The 20229-nt window shown below is 34.8% G+C and overlaps 1 protein-coding gene, 1 non-coding gene and 1 pseudogene across 2 annotated transcripts in view; 1 reads left to right on the forward strand and 2 right to left on the reverse strand.

Moving 5' to 3' along the window:
- Positions 1-18165, reverse strand: part of LOC131857285 (small ribosomal subunit protein uS4c-like) — a 164923-nt gene extending 146758 nt beyond the window's left edge. The window contains exon 1 of the mRNA XM_059209557.1: positions 18004-18165. Coding sequence (XP_059065540.1) covers positions 18004-18165 — 162 coding nt within the window. The remainder of the gene's footprint in view (positions 1-18003) is intronic.
- A 586-nt stretch (positions 18166-18751) lies between these two features.
- Positions 18752-18824, reverse strand: TRNAT-UGU (transfer RNA threonine (anticodon UGU)). Its single transcript has one exon. It is a non-coding gene; the product is annotated as a tRNA-Thr (tRNA).
- A 256-nt stretch (positions 18825-19080) lies between these two features.
- Positions 19081-20229, forward strand: part of LOC131857286 (light-independent protochlorophyllide reductase subunit B-like) — a 167362-nt pseudogene continuing 166213 nt past the window's right edge.

The following is a 20229-nucleotide window of genomic DNA, read 5'->3' on the forward strand; positions in this document are numbered from 1 at the left end:
TTTCATGACTAGGTCTTGTGTTTTTATTCTAGCATCATTTATTCTTCTAGTCAAGTCATCTTCTTTCTTCTTTCTATCTTCAATTTCTTTACAAAATCTCATAGTCATATCTTGTCTCAGTTGGTTCACTAGATCATTAAGAGTTTCCTTTTCATCCTCCTCATTCTGCATCTTCTCACAAAGTTCTCTTCTTTTATTCCTTGCTATAGTGAAATTTTCTTGAAGTCCTCGAGTAGTATCTTGTGCAGCATTGAGATCATATTCAAGTTTGATATTCTTCACCTTTTCTACATCATAGTCTGAAAGAGTTGTTTCCAATTGCTTTCTGAAATTTCCATCTCAATCGGTGTCAAGATCTTCCTCAAGTTGTTAGGCTTTTGAAAATATAGGACCAGGCTCTGATAACAATTGTTAGGATTCCCAAAGATACTGAGAGGGGGGGTGAATCAGTATCTGACCAGTAAACTAAAATTAATGCAGTAAATAAGAACAACAACTACAACATAAGAGACACACCATAACACAATATTTTAATGAGAAAACTCGGTGTGGGAAAAACCTTGGTGGGATTTGTGACCCACAATATTCACTTACTGGCCAATAAGAGAATATTACTGCTAACAATAGGGGCCTGCACATGCAGGAAGGGCAAGTGCCTAGAGCTCACTTCTCAGTTACAAAAGAAGTCACACTGACTTACAAAATTGGATTAAACTCTTCCAATGTCTTGTACTGCTTTAAATTAGCATCTACTATGCTAGATTCAGTACTGGTTTAAGCTCTGCAATATATATAAACCCTTATCCAATAATTTGCATATTAGATCTTCTACCTTCTTTTCATACTTTGCATTATTCCATTTCATATCTCCTATTAAATGATCTAGAATGATCTCATTCATATATGAGTCATATTACAATCCACCATGTCGGCTTTACAAAAGATTTTATAATTAATTACAAAATACATTTATACAAAATTGTTGTTGGCCAAGGTGCCGATAATCTTCTTTTTGGTGTCAGTGATTTGTATGTCGGTGTAGAGTCTGTTGGTGTCGATGCCTGTGTCTACCTATCAGTATCACATGATTGTAAGATCGCCATCAATAAAAATACGTTAAATCACCTACAATGTCTCATTGGAGTGTGAATTTTCCAACAATCTCCCTCTTTGGCATTGATGGCAACACTCATGAGAAAAATCAAAAAGTGTCCAAAAAGAATTTGTCAAAATTTGTCTTACCAAAACTGTGTGCCCAAAAATGTATGCTCCCCCTAAGTTGATGATGTCTTGTTCTGATCATTTTTCTCATCACAGTACTCCCCCTTTCACATCAATTGCAAAGGTTGTCATTCATTGTCAGTGGAGTGTGGTTCCTACCTAGATTTTTGTAACCGGTGGGTTACAATCTAGAATATATCTTCAAAAACCAGATTTAAACTGTCGTTGAATCTTTTGCTTTCCTGTAATGCTTCTTGTGTTCTCTGAACTGTACCGGTGAGTATGTGCATTTTCTCTTCTGGTGTCTTAAGTCTAGGAACTAGAGCCTCGAAAATTTCTTTTCTCAAAGAAATGATGTAATCTAGTTTAGGACCAAATTTACACTTTAAGCTCTTTGCCTTATCCTGTAATGCCCTGCCAGGAACCCTAAAGGATTGCAACACTACAAGGCAACTAAAGGGTGAAATAAATTTTTTTTTAAAGATTAAGTGAATTAATTATAACCTTGCACAAATAATAACACAAGCGGAAGTCTATCATTGACATCCTAAAGGGTTACCAACGAAGATTACTTCTAATTAAAACTACATCACAATATTAATCCAATTATCCATCTAAATTAGGGAAAATCAATTACGATAAATTAACTCAAATTCATAAACTATTTTCAAAGAGATAAATTTAAAGAGTTACAACATGTATACTTCCAATGATTCATTTATACATAAGATAAAACATAATTGAAACAACATACATCCAATGAACTTAAATTACAACATTCCATAAATTACATGGCTTCCATAGAACAATAAAGTACAAAGGTTACAAAGTTGCTGATACAATGACCACACGGGCCTCCAAGGTACAATATCAAGAACATGAGTTGATACACAAAGCATGGACCAAGATACACCGACGAAGCTAATCCTCACATGAAGGTAAGAACAAGATATCTGATGGAAAGTGGCACTACCACCTGACCATGTGATCTCATAATGGAACCACCCCACCATGCTAGGAGATAGAAGAAGACCCTCAAGCAAGCAATAAGATAAGTACAATAGTACACATGACTCCGCAGTACACAAGTGACTCAACTAACAAAACACTAGTGACCCTAAAGAGAGAGTGTCATCACATGGCTTAAGATGGTTACCCTAGGTAGGTCTCCATAGGTCCCAACCCCCATCTTGGGTTATCTTGGTAACCTCTCCCGAACCCCCAGCTCCATCTAAGCATCATGCGGACCCTACCAACCTTTTGTGAAGACAAGGTGGTAGGTTTGCCATTCCAGGCCTTCCCAAACACCTTGAGCCTATACAAGCACTCAACCATGTACGGGGTACATTATCTTAATTAATTTAATAACTACCCACCCCCTAATCAAATTATTAGGTTATCACTTAATAGCTGACTTTCGAGGGGTTATCCTGCCATCCACTTTGGGTGCGGCCCCCACCTGAAAGCCACTCTCTCTACTAGGATACTAACTGGATAAGACTCTCTATGAGAACTCTATGGCGAAACTGACAACCATATTTAATCCTGACATTACACAGGTGAAGGACTCATAGTCACAAACCCAAGATTGACCATTAGGGACATAACACATAATGGCTCACATCCTAAAGGTTTAAACATCGACACCTGACTAAGGGGTAAACATTAACGACATAATGACAATTTTAACAATATTGCAATGACATTAAAACAACCAGACTACAAATATTATTAACACAAGATCCTACACAAGCAATCTTTCTTTTAAGCAGTCAACAATATAAAATACTTGCAATAAAGATTTCTGGAAATAAAGAAATCGCATCTATTTAACATAAAGAAATGGTGAAGTCACATGTCTAATAAGGTTGAATTGGAACCACATTTAAAATTTTAAACCCCCAATCAATTGATTATGATTAAATTATAATTTACCCAAATCAACCATAACCAAGTCAACATTTAAATCAAATTTAAACAGATATATAAAATAATATAAAATAATCCCAATATGATACATATTCATTGAATATAATATCATATGATTATATTACATTACTTATATAAAGAAAATTAATATTTAATTTAACGAATTTCACTTTTATTCCAAAAGTTAATAATAACTTCCATTTATTTTTATATATTTTCCAAAGTACAAAGAAAGAAATAGAACTAATCACTAAACAGAAGTAATATTAATTAACATTAATATCATTATTAATAACAAATAACTTTAATATTATTATTTAATATTAAATAATATTAATATTATTATTATTTTTAAATAACAATAATATTATTATTTATTATTAAAAATAACATTAATTATTATATTTTAACATTAATATATATATATATATTTAATTTTAAAAAAATAGTAAAAAGAACAAGTTTAGGTGGGGCCCAAGGCCTCCATGGCAGCAAGTGTTGCTGCCCAAAGCATGAGGTAGCAGCACTTGCTGCAACCTCAAGCTTGGGGACGCAATAAGCTGCAGGGGTGAGCGGTGCGTGGGCTGGGTTGAGCCCAGCTCCCCGCCACCGCCCCAAACCCCATTTTAATTTTTTTTTTGTCTATTAAATTTTTTTTTATAAAAACTCTATTAATTTCAAAGTGTAAAAAATTGAAATACAGGGATTTTTATCTCTGTTAAAACATTAACCCAATCCCCAATTTAATTTTGAAACAAAATTTAGAACAAGAAGCAATATTAAATTTAATCACTGGTAATACAATTTTTTTTTTTACCAGCAAGGAAATCTTTGAGACAAAATAGAGATAGGAAATAATTTCCCAAAACAACAAATTCATTCCTAAATACAAATTGGCTAGGAACAAGCTTGATCTCCATTCTCCAATTGAATTTTTTTGGCTCAAACAAGAATGGACAAGAAGAAATCTAATTCATAATTATTTTTTTTTCAATCTAGAAATTACCAAGAAGAAATTATTTGGGGAAAAAACTTGGCAAAATTTTGCTAGCATATCTCTACTCAAAAACACAAAAATAACCCAACTACAAACACCAGGAACAATGAATTTCTTGCATAAACAAAATGAAGAACAAAATTTAAATTATGAAATTACTTTCGGAGAGTTTGAGATTGAAATTTGATAACCAAATTGATGGGATTCTTTTTTTTTCAACAATCTCATGGCAAACAAAAATTCATAACCCAATACTCATAAACCAAACTTTTAACAACAATCAGAAATTGGAAAGAAGCATGGATTTTTTTAAAAATAACCAAGAAGGATTCAACCAACCTCTGGAGTTCCCAAGAAGAAATTGTGAGCTTCAACAGAATTCCAAGCCAAATCAAAACCCAAAATCCTCCTTCCAAGAAATTTTTCCAGCATTTGTTTTCTCCTCCAAACAAGCATATGCTTTCAAAAATATTTACCAGGGTAAATAGGAAAAATATTTTAACCAAATCTTTTAGGTTGAAATATTTTTCTATTAAAAAAAAACATTTAAATAAAAACAATTGACTTTTTTCCATATTCCTCCAAAAATAAATGAGAATTTCTTTTTTTTGAAAAAAAAAAATACATTTCTCACATTTAGAAATTTAATCAACTTTTCAACTAAAATAGAAATCAATAATTTAACTTTATTTTGTTTTTTTAAAAGCAATTAACTTTATTTATCTTACTTCTTTCATTTGATTTAGACATGATTACTTTTCCAAAATAAAACAACTATAGATTTAAATCTAATAGATTAACCAAATAAGCTAGGTTCAAGACATAAAGGCATAATAATGAATAAAATGCTTATACCAACAATGAATGACAACTTAAACTTAACTAAATAACTGAACCACTATGGCACACAAACCGAGGAAATGAAAGAAGACTCGAAGGTCAAACAAAAGGGATGGACGATCGACTGACGACACTCACAAGAGTAGATTGAGGGTAAGGACTAGGGTCAACAGCTATCTCCTCAACTCCCATCAGACATATAAGGCACGCTCAGACCTGTGAAGCCAGGTGGAGATGATACCCCGTACCTACCCGATACTTGTACCTGCAATATCCTGCATCATCAAATCACACATGCATGCATATAAATATAGAATACATGACACGAACACCGATGAAGGAGAATCATGACATTCCTTGTCTCACCGAAATGAGTGAAGGAAAATCATCCCCTTGCATCCAATACAATCACAAACATGCAACATATATATGATACATCACCTAGATAAAGTAAGATGTCAGTACAAAGCAATAATCCATGAAATACTACAAATCACCAGTACTGAAATACTGAAAATAACTAATGCATCTAATATCCAGATAAACATGAAATAATATCAAATACGTTTGAATAATGTCGAGCAATAAAGTGTCAACTAAAAAATAAACTGCAACATAATATGAGTCTAATAAGTTCGATCGAGAAGGGGTACTACATATCCTTTATTCTTTCTTTGTCCTTTTCTAACTTCTCTATTTTCTCTCCAAGATCTGCAATTTTCTTTCCTATCTCCAAAAATGAATCTGATGTGCCTATGAGATTGTCAGCAATATTGTTTATTTTAGTTTGAGTTTTGTTGATTCTCTAAATCTATATCATGTGTCAAGATGTATGTTTTGCAAGTATCCCTATACATTTTCTTAAAATCAAAAATTGTTTTTCCTAGTTCCGGTAATAAGGTGTCCATTTTCTCCTTGTTCTTCTTCACAATTTCTTCAAAGAATTTCTCTTTCTCCTTATTCATCCTTTCTTTGAATGTGTCTTCATTGATTTGATCAACTATCAAAATGTTGCCGGTGATGAACTTAGACAATGTGTCTAGTTGACCTAAAGAATCCTTGTTATTCACAATGCATTTGGGTGCTACCATTTGAGAATAGGAATTGTGTCATCGATAGCCTTATAGGCTTGTGCATTACATTCTATGATTTTTTGTATCGAGTCTAGTAAGACATCTATCACATTTGTAGGTCAGAATTCTGCTATTGAAGTACCAGATGTCTGCCCAACTATTTTCACAATATCTATGCTACCGGTTGTAGTGATAACCTTGCTTGTTTCGACCTTTGGTAGGTCAGTTTGTGTTTGCATTTCTATTAGCAAAGGTTTGGGCTTTTCAGTTTTAGCCGGTGGCATTGTCTCAGTCTGAACTTGTGTCTCAACATGCTTCTTTTCTGGTTTCTCCATTTGTGTCTCAGAAGGTTTTTCTGAGCTTTAAACAGATGGTTTCTTAGATGTAATCTATGTATGCACTTCTGGTTTCTCCGTTTGTATCTCTGTGTTGTCCATTTCTGGTTCTACTCATTATTTTTTAGTTTTATCTACCAGTTCTTCTAATGTTATACCAGTGGTGTCCTTTGTCGGTTGCTCTATTAGAGTAGGTTTTTCTATGCTTATGTTTACAGTGTTATTAACCTCAACCTCAACATCTGCAATCGGTGACTCAGTAGTCACTTCTTCCTTCTTATCCTCAGTGGTTTCTCTGTCAACCACAACATTACTTCTTGTGTGTCTATATTCAGAGTGTACAAAATTTTGGACTTAGGATTAGTATCCTCTAGAGGAGTCTCCATACTCTCAGTAGCCAATTGATTGTCTGAAGTTTCTACCGGTGGAGTATCTGAAGGAGGTGGGGGTAAGTTATCAGTTATCTTTAGGCTTGGAGGTCCACATACCTTACCTTTTCCCTTATACTTGTCCTTTTGGTATACCTTGATGGTTTTAGGTCTTAGTAGCTCTTCTTATTTCTCTTTTTTCACAAAGACTATGTCCCATTGGTCTGCAGTTTCTTCTGTTACCTCATTCACTCTTCCTACCATCTGTGCTACATACTAGTGAGCAGTTGAAAATACTGTCCGGTTTGCTTCACTAATTAGTTTGTCTATCTCATTAGGTGAGTTTATAGGATGCACTGAAACTAGTTTTTCAATTTTTATTTTCTTATCCTGCTCAACAATGGCTACCCTTCTAGCTTCTAGTGTTCTATACAAATTAGCTGGTATTTCATCAACAATTTCCATAAAAAATTTCTTGTATATATCCAAGTGTAAAATTACACTGTTCTCTATGCTTTCTTTGTCATCAGCAGATAGTGTGTTGTACAGTTTGCTAATGTTTTTCAACTTTCCATCTTCAATTATTTCACTTAAGAGTTTATCTAGTGAAGCAATATCTTCTTTTACCTTCTTCTTCTGATTAGGAGTCAACTTCTTCATTGGAGGCCTCACTGCCTGTTACTTTTATCTTGTTTTTCTAGGAGTGGGTGAGGGTACCGATGAGGGTTTTCTTTTCCTTTCTACCCTTTTGAGTATTGCTGGCATATCACTCTTAAAGGAAGTTGCAACCGTTGAAAGATGAGTTTCCAGTTGAAGTCCTTCCAACTCACTTTCTTTGATACCAGTTTGCTTTAATACATCTTCCTTAAGTGTTTTTGCTTGTCTAGTGCCTTTCCTTACTATTTGTTCAACATTCTTGACTCTTTTCCTAGATTGAATACCACTTACTATTGTTTTAGCACTGCCAAAGACTTTCTCAGAGGGTTCCTTAGGTGCTTCAAGGAGGGATTTAGCATAAGTTTCAATAATGTTATCATCTGTCTCATACCCAATTTTAGTTACCCAGATAGTCCTAGGGACAACTGCCTCCATCCAGATTTCATCTTTCTTAATTGCAAAGTAAATTTCCTTCTGATATTTATCTACAATTGCCTTTGGTAGCCTTATTCTTTTCTTCATTTGAGCCTTCAATGCTTGAAAATTTTCGTTTATGTTTTTCTCTCTGCTTTCTCCCTTATTGTTTAGTAGATCCAATAGTTGCTTTCCTACCGGTATATCAAAGCCAAAATATTTTCTACCAATACCGAGCACTTGTTTAGTAATATACAACATTAAACCTACAAGCTTATTTCCAAATCTAAAGGTTCTTTTCTTTTCTCCTTTGATCTTTTTCAGATTGTCTATAATTTCATCTTTGAGCCATTCACAAACATCTATTCTAGCATTATCATTAACCATGTCATATGCACTTTTAATACATAGGCTAGATACTAAGTTAAACCTATTTGCATGTGTAGCTTTGTAGCCTAAGATCATACTGATAAATCTGACATTGATGTCCTTCACATCATTTACCCTTAGAGACCTTTTGTCAAATGTTGCACCGGTTAGATCCATCACTGTGTCATTTTAGACTCTTTTAGTTCTGTCAAGTCAGCTACCAGTGGAAGGTAACCCTTTTACTACTTTAACAACTTCTTTTGTGATTTTATGAATCGAATCCAACCAGAAGAATTGACCGTGGACTCTGCTTAAGACTATTCTTATCACATCTTCAAGAAAATCAGAAATGCTAAGAATATCCACAAAGCCTAAGGTTTCTACTACCTTGTGTTCCAGCTTGACATTTCCATTTTCATCACAAATCACAATGCTATACATGTTCTTAATTTCATCAACTCCTAATTACTCTATATGATAGTGTATGTATATTCTAGGATCTTCAGCATATACTAATCCTTTAGGAATTTGAGAGAATGCACCTATGTTGTCATCTTTCTTAGCTATTTTGGGAACAAGCTTGAAGATGGGTCTAGTGTGCTTGATAACCTCAATTACAGTAGGGTTTGCTATAAATTCAGGAATAGAGGAGGATTCCATGTTTATAAATACCTCAATCTGCCTTAGGGATGAGTGCTTGGATGAACTGCTTCACTTCTTTTCTAAGGATTCCTTCGCTTGGGAATTTTCATGCTCTCAAAGATTTGAATGCTCTCTGAATAAGAAAGAGCCAAAACACTTGCTTTATAATGTTCTTTTCTCCAACTACCGAATTTAATGCTTGTCGGTTAAGTCACAACTTAACTTATCTGTCGGTAAAGAAGTAATTCAACTTCTCACCATTCAACTGAGGGTATAATAGCATGTTTTTTATTTTGTTGCTAAACCCCCAAAGGATTTTTCCTTAGTTAGATGAAGAGTCTCTCACCGGTGGAGTGTTACTCTGTTTTACTAGTGGAGGAGTATTCGCATCAACATTCTAATTTTACTTTTTCATCCATTGTTTTGAGAATTCTTTCTTTACCTCTTCAACCTTTTCTTTACCCTTCAAACTAGGACCTTTGTTATTTTCTAGTGATGCCTTACTTCTACAAAATTTTGCAATATGTCCAATCTTGTTACAAGCATAACAAGTCACATTGTTTTTCTAAATAGCTTTCCCATATCCAATACCAGTATGTGTTATGCATTGATCAGATAGGTGTCCAAATCTTCCACAAACATAACATCTTACATTCATTCTGCAATTTTCTGAATTATGACCAACTTTGTTGCATTTAGAACATTGACCGGTGGATGTATTAGTGTTCTGGTAATTTATAGAGCTGCACTGATTTGCTCTATGACCATACTTGTTATAGTTAAAGCATTTCCCATTGAATTTGTAAGCATTAGGTTGTCTTACCATTTTGCTATGATCATGATTGTTTGTAGTATCGGAGCTTTCACCAGTTTCAAAGCCAAGGCCATTTGTATCACCATTAGGTTTCTGATTCTTTAGCATGTCAACAAGTTCTTCTGAACTTTTCTTGAATTTCTCCTTGTGTTGATTTGTAGCAATCAGTTCATTTTCCAAGATTCCTTTTTGTCTCATGAGTTTAGTTCTGTCATTTTGTGTATGCATCACATCTGTCTTCAACATATCATTTTCGTGACTAATTCTTGTGTTTTTATTTCCAGCATCATTTGGTCTTCTAGTCAAGTCATCTTCATTCTTCTTTTTGTCTTCAATTTCTTTACAAAATCTCATAGTCATATCTTGCATCTCATTCTTCATTGTACAGTTATCTTGTCTCAGTTGGTTCACTAGATCATTAAGAGTTTCCTTTTCATCTTCCGCATTCTACATCTTCTCACAAAGTTCTCTTCTTTTATTCCTTTCTATAGTGAAACTTTGTTGAAGTCCTCGAGTAATATCCTATGCAACCTTCAGATCATCTTCAAGTTTTATATTCTCCACCCTTTTTGCATCATAGTCTAAAATAGTTGTTTCCAATTGCTTTCTCAAATTTTCCATCTCCACCAGTGTCAAGATCTTCCTCAAGCTATTAGTATTTTGAAAATAGAGGACCAGGCTCTGATGCCAATTGTTAGGATTCCCAATGATACTGAGAGGGGGGGGTGAATAAGTATCTGACCAGTAAACTAAAATTAATGCAGTAAATAAGAACAACAACCACAACATAAGAGACACACCATAACACAATATTTTAATGAGAAAACCCGATGTGGGAAAACCTCAGTTGGATTTGTGACCCAAAATATTCACTTACTAGCCAATAAGAGAATATTACTGCCAACAATCTCCCCCTTTGGCATAGATGGCAACACTCATGAGAAAAATAAAAATGTATCCAAAAAGAAGCTATCAAAATCTGTCTTACCAAAACTGTGTGCCCAAAAATACTTGCTCCCCCTGAGTTGATGATGTCTTTTTCTGATCATTTTTCTCATCACACTACTCCCCCTTTCACATCAATGGAAAAGGTTGTCATTCATTGTCAGTGGAGTGTGGTTCCTGCCTAGATTTTTGTAACCGGTGGGTTACAATCTAGAATATATCCGCCAAAACCAAATTTAAACTGTTGCTGAATCTTTTGCTTTCCTGTAATGCTTCTTGTGTTCTTTGAACTGTACCGGTGAGTATTTGCATTTTCTCTTCATGTGTCTTAATTCTGAGAACCAGAGCCTCAAAAATTTCTTCTCTCAAAGAAATGAGGTAATCTAGTTTAGGACCAAGTTTACACTTTAAGCTCTTTTCCTTATCCTTTATTCTTTCTTTGTCCTTTTCTAACTTTTCTATTTTCTCTTCAAGATCTACAATTTTTTTTTCTATCTCCAAAAATGAATCCGATGTGCCTACTAGATTGTCAGCAATATTGTTTATTTTAGTTTGAGTTTTGCTGATCTCTGAATCTATATCATGTGTCAAGATGTATGTTTTGCAAGTATCCCTGTACATTTTATTAAAATCTAAATTTTTTTTTCCTAGTTCCGGTAATAAGGTGTCCATTTTCTCCTTGTTCTTCTTCACAATTTCCTCAAAGAATTTCTCTTTCTCCTTATTCATCCTTTCTTTGAATGTGTCTTCATTGATTTGATCAACTGTCAAAATGTTGTCGATGATGAACTTAGACAATGTGTCTAGTTGACCTAAAGAATCCTTGTTATTCATTATACATTTCGGTGCTACCAATTTGAGAATAGGAATTGTGTCATCGATAGCCTTATAGGATTGTGCATTACATTATGTGATTTTCTGTATTGACTCTAGTAAGACATTTGTCACATTTGTAGGCTAGAATTCTGCTATTGAAGTACTAGATGTCTGCCCAACTGTTTTCACAATATCCATGCTGCTGGTTGTAGTGATAACCTTGCTTGTTTTGACCTCTGGTAGGTCAGTTTGTGTTTGCATTTCTATTAGCAAAGGTTTGGGCTTTTTAGTTTTAGCCGGTGGCACTGACTCGGTCTGAACTTGTGTCTCAACTTGGTTCTTTTCCAGTTTCTCCATTTGTGTCTTAGAAGGTTTTTCTGAGCTCTCAACAAATGGTTTCTCAGATGTAATCTATGTATGCACTTCTGGTTTCTCCGTTTGTACCTCTGCACTATCCATTTCTAGTTCTCTTGATTGTTTTTCAGTTTTATCTATCGGTTCTTCTAATGTTATACCAGTGGTGTCCTCTGTCGGTTGCTCTATTAGAGTAGGTCTTTCTATTCTTATGTTAACAGTGTTATTAACCTCAACCTCAACATCTGTAGTCGGTGACTCAATAGTCACTTCTTCCTTCTTATCCTCAGTGGTTTCTCTGTCAACCACAACATTTACTTCTTGTGTGTCTATATTCACAGTGTAAAAAATTTTGGACTTAGGATTAGTATCCTCTAGAGGAGTCTCCATACAATCAGTAGCCAGTTGATTGTCTGAAGTTTCTACCAGTGGAGTATTCGAAGGAGGTGGGGGTAAGTTATCAGTTATCTTTAGGTTTGGAGGTCAACATACCTTACCTTTTCCCTTATCCTTATCCTTTTGGTATACCCTGATGGTTTTAGGTCTTAGTAGCTCTTCTTATTTCTCTTTTTTGACAAAGAATATGTCCCATTGGTCTGTAGTTTCTTCTATTACCTCATTCACTCTCCCTGCCATCAATGCTACATACCGGTGAGCAGTTGAAAATACTATCTAGTTTGCTTCACTGATTAGTTTGTCTATCTCATTAGGTGAGTTTATAGGATGCACTGAAAGTAGTTTTTCAATTTTTATTTTCTTGTCCTGCTCAATGATGGCTACCCTTCTAGCTTCTAGTCTTCTACTCAAATCAGCTGGTATTTCATCAACAATTTCAATTAAAAATTTCTTGTATATATCCAAGTGTAAAATTACACTGTTCTCTATGCTTTCTTTGTCATCAACAGATAGTGTGTTGTACAGCTTGCTAATGTTTTTCAACTTTCCATCTTCAATTATTTCACTTAAGAGTTTATCTAGTGGAGCAATATCTTATTTTTCTAGGAGTGGGTGAGCGTACCGGTGAGGGTTTTCTTTTCCTTTCTACCCTTTTGAATATTGCTGGCATATCACTCTTAGAGGAAGTTGCAACCGCTGAAAGATGAGTTTCCAGTTGAAGTCCTTCCAACTCACTTTCTTTCATACCAGTTTGCTTTAATACATCTTTCTTAAGTGCTTTTGCTTGTCTAGTGCCTTTCCTTACTGTTTGGTCAACTTTCTTGACTCTTTTCCTAGACTGAATACCACTTACCATTGTTTAAGCACTACCAAAGACTTTCTTAGAGGGTTCCTTAGGTGCTTCAAGGAGGGCTTTAGCATAAGTTTCAATAATGTTATCATCTGTCTCATACCCCATTTCAGTTACCCATATAGTCCTAGGGACAACTGCCTCCATCCAGATTTCATCTTTCTTAATTACAAAGAAAATTCCCTTCTGATATTTATCAACAATTGCCTTCCTACCGGTATATCAAATCCAAAATCTTTTCTACCAATACTCGGTCCTTGTTTAGTAATATACAACATTAAACATACAAGCTTATTATCAAATCTAAAGGTTCCTTTCTTATCTCCTTTGATCTTTTTTAGATTGTCTATCAATTCATCTTTGAGGCATTCACACAAATCTATTCTAGCATTATCATTAACCATGTCATATGCACTTTTAATACATAGGCTAGATACTAAGTTAAACCTATTTGCATGTGTAGCTTTGTAGCCTAAGATCATACTAATAAATCTAACATTGATGTCCTTCACATCATTTACCCTTAGAGACCTTTTGTCAAATGTTGCACCAATTAGATCCATCACTATGTCATTTGAGACTCTTTTAGTTTTGTTAGGTCGGCTACCGGGGGAAGTAACCCTTTTACTGTTTTAACAACTTCTTTTGTTATTTTATGAATCAAATCCAATGAGAAGAATTCACCATGGAATCTGCTTAAGACTATTCTTATCACATCTTAAGGAAAAACAGGAATGCTAAGAATATACAGAAAGCCTAGGGTTTCTACTACCTTTTGTTTCAACTTGAAATTTCCATTTTCATCACAAATCACAGTGCTACACATGTTCTTAATTTCATCATCTCTTAATTCCTCTATATGATAGTGTATGTATATTCTAGGATCTTCAGCATATAGTACTCCTTTAGGAATTTGAGAGAATGCCCCTATGTTGTCATCTTTCTTAGCTATTTTGGGAACAAGCTTGAAAATGGGTCAAGTGTGCTTGATAACCTCAATTATAGTAGGGTTTGCTATATATTAAGGAACAGAGGAGGATTCCATGTTCATAAATACCTCAATCTGCCTTAGGGATGAGTGCTTGGATGAACTACTTCGCTTCTTTGCTAAGGATGCCTTCGCTCAAGAATTTTTGCACTCTCAAAGATTTGAATTCTTGGTGAATAAGAAAGAGCCAAAACACTTGCTTTATAATGTTCTTTTCTCCAACTACCACATTTAATGCTTGTTGGTTAAGTCACAACTTAACTTATCTATCGGTAAAGAAGTAATTCAACTTCTCACCATCAACCGAGGGTATAATAGCATATTTTTCAGTTTGTTGCTAAACCCCCAAATGATTTTTCTTCATTTAGATGAAGAGTCTCCTGCCGGTGGAGTGTTACTCTATTTTACTGGTGGAGGCGTATTCTCATCAACATTCTGATCTGACTTTTTGATCCATTGTTTTGAGAATTCTTGCATTACCTCTTCAACCTTTTCTTTACCCTTCAAACTAGGACCTTTTTTATTTTCCGGTGATGCCTTACTTCTACAAAATTTTGCAATATGTCCAATCTTGTTACAAGCATAACAAGTCACATTGTTTTTCTGAATAGCTTTCCCATATCCTATACCAGTACGTGCTATACATTGATTTGATAGGTGTCCAAATCTTACACAAACATAACATCTTATATTCATTCTGTAAATTTTTGAATTATGACCAACTTTGTTGCATTTAGAACATTGACCGGTGGATGTATTAGTGTTCTGGTAATTTATAGAGCTGCACTGATTTTCTCTATGACCATACTTGTTATAGTTAAAGCATTTCCCATTGAATTTGTAAGCATTAGGTTGTCTTACCGTTTTTCTATGATCATGATTGTTTGTAGTATCGGAGCTTTCACCAGTTTCAAAGCCAAGGCCATTTGTATCACCATTAGGTTTCTGATTCTTTAGCATGTCAACAAGTTCTTCTGAACTTTTCTTAAATTTCTCCTTGTGTTGATTTGTAGCAATCAGTTCATTTTACAAGATTCCTTTTTGTCTCATGAGTTTAGTTCTGTCATTTTGTGTATGCATCAAGTCTGTCTTCAACATATCATTTTCATGACTAAGTCATGTGTTTTTATTTCCAGCATCATTTAGTCTTCTAGTCAATTCATCTTCATTCTTCTTTCTGTCTTCAATTTCTTTACAAAATCTCATATTCATATCTTGCATCTCATTCTTCATTGTACAATTATCTTGTCTTAGTTGGTTCACCAGATCATTAAGAGTTTCCTTTTCATCTTCCTCATTCTACATTTTCTCACAAAGTTCTCTTCTTTTATTCCTTTCTATAGTGAAACTTTCTTGAAGTCCTCGAGTAATATCCTATGCAACCTTCAGATCATCTTCAAGTTTTATATTCTTCACCTTTTCAACATCGTAGTCTAAAAGCGTTGTTTCCAATTTCTTTCTCAAATTTTCCATCTCTACCGGTGTCAAGATCTTCCTCAAGTTGCTAGGCTTTTGAAAATAGAGGTCCAAGCTCTAATACCAATTGTCAGGATTCCCAAAGATACTGAGACGGGGGGGGGGTGGTGAATCAATATCTGACCAGTAAACTAAAATTAATGCAGCAAATAAGAACAACAACCACAACATAAGAGACACACCATAACATAATATTTTAATGAGGAAACCCAGTTTGAGAAAAACCTCGGTGGGATTTGTAACCCACAATATTCACTTACTGGCCAATAAGAGAATATTACTGCTTACAATAGGGGCTTGCACATGCAAGAAGGCCAAGTGCCTAGAGCTCACTGCTCATTTAAAAAAGAAGTCACACTGACTTACAAAATTGGATTAAACTAAACCAATGTCTTGTACAGCTTTAGATTAGCATCTACTATGCCAGATTCAGTACTGTTTAAGCTCTACAATATACATAAACCCTTATCCAATAATTCACATATTAGATCTGCTACCTTCTTTTCATACTTCGCATTATTCTATATCATATCTCCTATTAAATGATCTACAATGATATCATACATATATGACTCATATTACAATCCACCATGTCGGCTTTACAAAAGATTTTATAATTAATAACAAAATACATTTATACAAAATAATTGTTGGCCAAGGTGCCGGTAATCTTCTTTTTGGTGCTGGTGATCTATATGTCGGTGTAGGTGCCTGTGTCTGCCTATCGGTATCACATGATTGTAAGGTTGCCATCAATAAAAATACCTTAAATCACATACAATGTCTCATTGGAGTAGGAATTTTCCAACAATCTCCCCCTTTGGCATTGATGGCAACACTCATGAGAAAAATCAAAAAGTGTCCAAAAAAATGTCCAAAAAGAATCTGTCAAAATTTGTGTTACCAAAACTGTGTGCCCAAAAATGTATGCTCCCCATGAGTTGATGATGTCTTGTTCCGATCATTTTTCTCATCACACTACTCCCCCTTTCACATCAATGGCAAAGGTTGTCATTCGCTATCATGGGAGTGTGGTTCTTGCCTAGATTTTTGTAACCGATGGGTTACAATCTGGAATATATCTGCCAAAACCAGATTTAAACTATCGCTGAATCTTTTGCTTTCTTGTAATGCTTCTTGTGTTATTTAAATTGTACCGGTGAGTATGTTCATTTTCTCTTCCAGTGTCTTAAGTCTAGGAACCAGAGCCTCAAAAATTTCTTTTCTCAAAGAAATGAGGTAATCTAGTTTAGGAGCAAGTTTACACTTTAAGCTCTTTGCCTTATCCTTTATTCTTTCTTTATCCTTTTCTAATTTCTCTACTTTCTCTTCAAGATCTGCAATTTTCTTTTCTATCTCCAAAAATGAATCTGATGTGCCTATTATATTGTCAGCAATATTGTTTATTTCAGTTTGGGTTTTGCTGATCTCTGAATCTATATCCTGTGTCAAGATGTCTATTTTGCATGTATCCCTGTACATTTTCTTAAAATCCAAAATTGTTTTTCTTGGTTTCAGTAATAAGGTGTCCATTTTCTCCTTGTTCTTCTTCACAATTTCCTCAAAGAATTTCTCTTTCTCCTTATTCATCCTTTCTTTGAATGTGTCTTCATTGATTTGATCAACTGTCAAAATGTTGTCAGTGATGAACTTAGACAATGTGTCTAGTTGACCTAAAGAATCCTTGTTATTCAAAATGTATTTGGGTGCTACCAATTTAAAATAGGAATTGTGTCATTGATAGCCTTATAGGCTTGTGCATTACATTCTATGATTTTTTGTATTGAGTCCAGTAAGACATCTGTCACATTTGTAGGCCAAAATTCTACTATTGAAGTACTGGATGTCTATCTAACTATTTTCACAATATCCAGGTTGCTGGTTGTAGTGATAACCTTGCTTTTTTCGACCTCTGGCAGGTTAGTTTGTGTTTGCATTTCTATTACCAAAGGTTTGGTCTTTTCAATTTTAGCTGGTACTGTCTCGATCTGAACTTGTGTCTCAACCTTCTTTTGTTCTAGTTTCTCCATCTATGTCTCAGAAGGTTTTTCTGAGTACTCAACAGCCGGTTTCACAGATGTAATCTATGTATGCATTTCTAGTTTCTCCATTTCTACTTCTGCATTGTCCATTTCTGGTTCTCCTGATTTTTTTTCAGTTTTATCTATAGGTTCTTCTAATGTTATACCACTGGTCTCCTCTGTCGGTTACTTTGTTAGAGTAGGTTTTTTTGTTTTTCTGTTTACAGTGTTATTAACCTCAACCTCAACATGTACAGTCGGTGACCCAGTAGTCACTTCTTCCTTCTTATCCTTAGTGGTTTCTCTGTCAACGACAACATTTACTTCTTGTGTGTCTATATTCACAGTGTACAAAATTTTGGACTCGGGATTAGTATCCTCTAGAGGAGTCTCTATACTCTCAATAGCTGGTTGATTGTCTGAAGTTTCTATCAGTGGAGTATCCGAAGGAGGTGGGGGTAAGTTATTAGTTATCTTTAGGGTTGGAGGTCCACATACCTTACCTTTTCCCTTATCCTTATCTCTCAACCTTTGTTTATCCTTTATAGATATAAAATCTTGGGGTTTGCAACGATAACTTGGTATATCTACTATACGATCATTGACCAGGATATGCCTATGGTTGACTAATTGTCTGGCTTCAGGAATGGTAAGCGCCATACCCAATCGAAAAAGGATATTATCCAAGCGCATTTCAAGTAATTGCAATAGAACCTGACCTGTTGATCCCTTGGCTCTTCTAGCAATACGAACATATTGAAGTAATTGGCGTTCTGTAAGTCCATAATGAAAACGTAATCTTTGTTTTTCTTTTAGACGGACAGGATATTTAGAAGGTTTAGGAGGTTTAGAATGTTTTTTTTTACTAGGCTGTTCCGTTCTATTGGGTGTTTTCTTACTTAGTCCTGGTAAAGTTTTGAGACGATTTATTATTTTTAACGAGGTCCGCGATAACGAGACATAAAAAACTCCTTATTTCAAGAAATGAACAAATAATGTTGGAAAGAGGAATAATATAAAGAGTACGAATATTGGAATTATTTTCTATAGAAATAGAGAAACAAATTATTTTTCAATTTGTTTCTATTGTAGAGAGAAAAAAAGATATGTTTCAATCATTCATTTCTAGTTGAAACAGATTATGCCAGGGCAGACCCGGCGGACCGGCGATCAGAAATGGAAGAGTCTTTTCCTTATTTCATAGATTTCAACGTTGATAATGGAAGAAATGAAAAGAATAAAAACGAGCCAGCTATCGGGATCGAACCGATGACCATCACATTACAAGTGCGACGCTCTAACCTCTGAGCTAAGCAGGCTCATATGCATGCAGTATGTAGTCACATACTTATTGGCTTAAATGAAAAAATCTCTTTGAAATCGCTAGAATTATAGTGAATCGAATTAGAATAATGCAATTCAGATTAAAATGAAACATTGCGTCAATTGATATTAATTTATTAAAATAAAGCAACAATGGGGCGTGGCCAAGCGGTAAGGCAGCAGGTTTTGGTCCTGTTATTCCGAAGGTTCGAATCCTTCCGTCCCAGGTGGAACAGTATTATTGAAAAAGAAATAAGAAGAAAAAAAATTCTTTTTTGATTTCTCATCCTTTCATAGACTATACTTATAGAACGGAAATATGATTTCAATAAGATCTAAATATAGAAAGGGATATTTTTGTGGTGTACGATGGGAATACAGATCAAATTGAGATAGAGATAAAGTCTAATTTATGAAATTAGCCTATTGGATGTACGCTGGTCCTGCTCATATTGGAAACCCTACGAGTAGCTAGTTCTTTCAAAAATGTGCATGCCATTATGCACGCTCCTCTAGGAGATGACTATTTCAATGTAATGCGTTCTATGTTAGAACGCGAAAGAGATTTTACTGCTGCAACTGCTAGCATAGTAGATCGTCACGTACTAGCACGTGGATCTCAAGAAAGAGTTGTGGATAATATTCTCCGGAAAGATAAAGAGGAACATCCTGATCTTATCATATTGACACCTACATGTACCTCTAGTATTTTGCAAGAAGATTTACAGAACTTTGTGAATAGAGCATCCATAATTTCTGATTCCGACGTAATTTTTGCAGATGTTGATCATTATCAAGTAAATGAAATTCAAGCAGCGGATAGAACTTTAGAACAGGTGGTTCGATATTATTTAGATAGATGTCATAGACAAGAAAAATGGGATCAATTTCTAACCGATGCGCCTTCTGTCAATATAATTGGAATTTTTACATTGGGTTTTCATAATCAACACGATTGTCGTGAGTTAAGACGTTTATTACGAGATTTGGACATCCAAATTAATCAAATAATTCCTGAAGGAGGATCTGTAGAAGAGCTTAAAAATTTACCAAAAGCTTGGTTCAATTTAATTCCTTATCGTGAAGTGGGCTTGATGACAGCAATGTATTTAAATAAAGAATATGGTATGCCTTACATATCTACAGCTCCCATGGGAGCTGTAGATATGGCGGAGTGGATCCGCCAGATTCAAAAAAAATGTGAATACCTTGGCTCTTAGTTCATCGAGTAAAAGAGTGGATTATGAAACCTTATATCGACGGACAGACTCGATTTGTTTCCCAAGCTGCTTGGTTTCAAGATCTATTGATTGTCAGAATTTGACGGGCAAAGAAACAGTTGTTTTTGGTGATACAACGCACGCTGCTTCAATCACTAAGATACTTGTTCGAGAAATGGGG

The sequence above is a fragment of the Cryptomeria japonica genome, chromosome 1, assembly GCF_030272615.1.
Source record: "Cryptomeria japonica chromosome 1, Sugi_1.0, whole genome shotgun sequence".
Classification (NCBI taxonomy): Eukaryota; Viridiplantae; Streptophyta; class Pinopsida; order Cupressales; family Cupressaceae; genus Cryptomeria; species Cryptomeria japonica.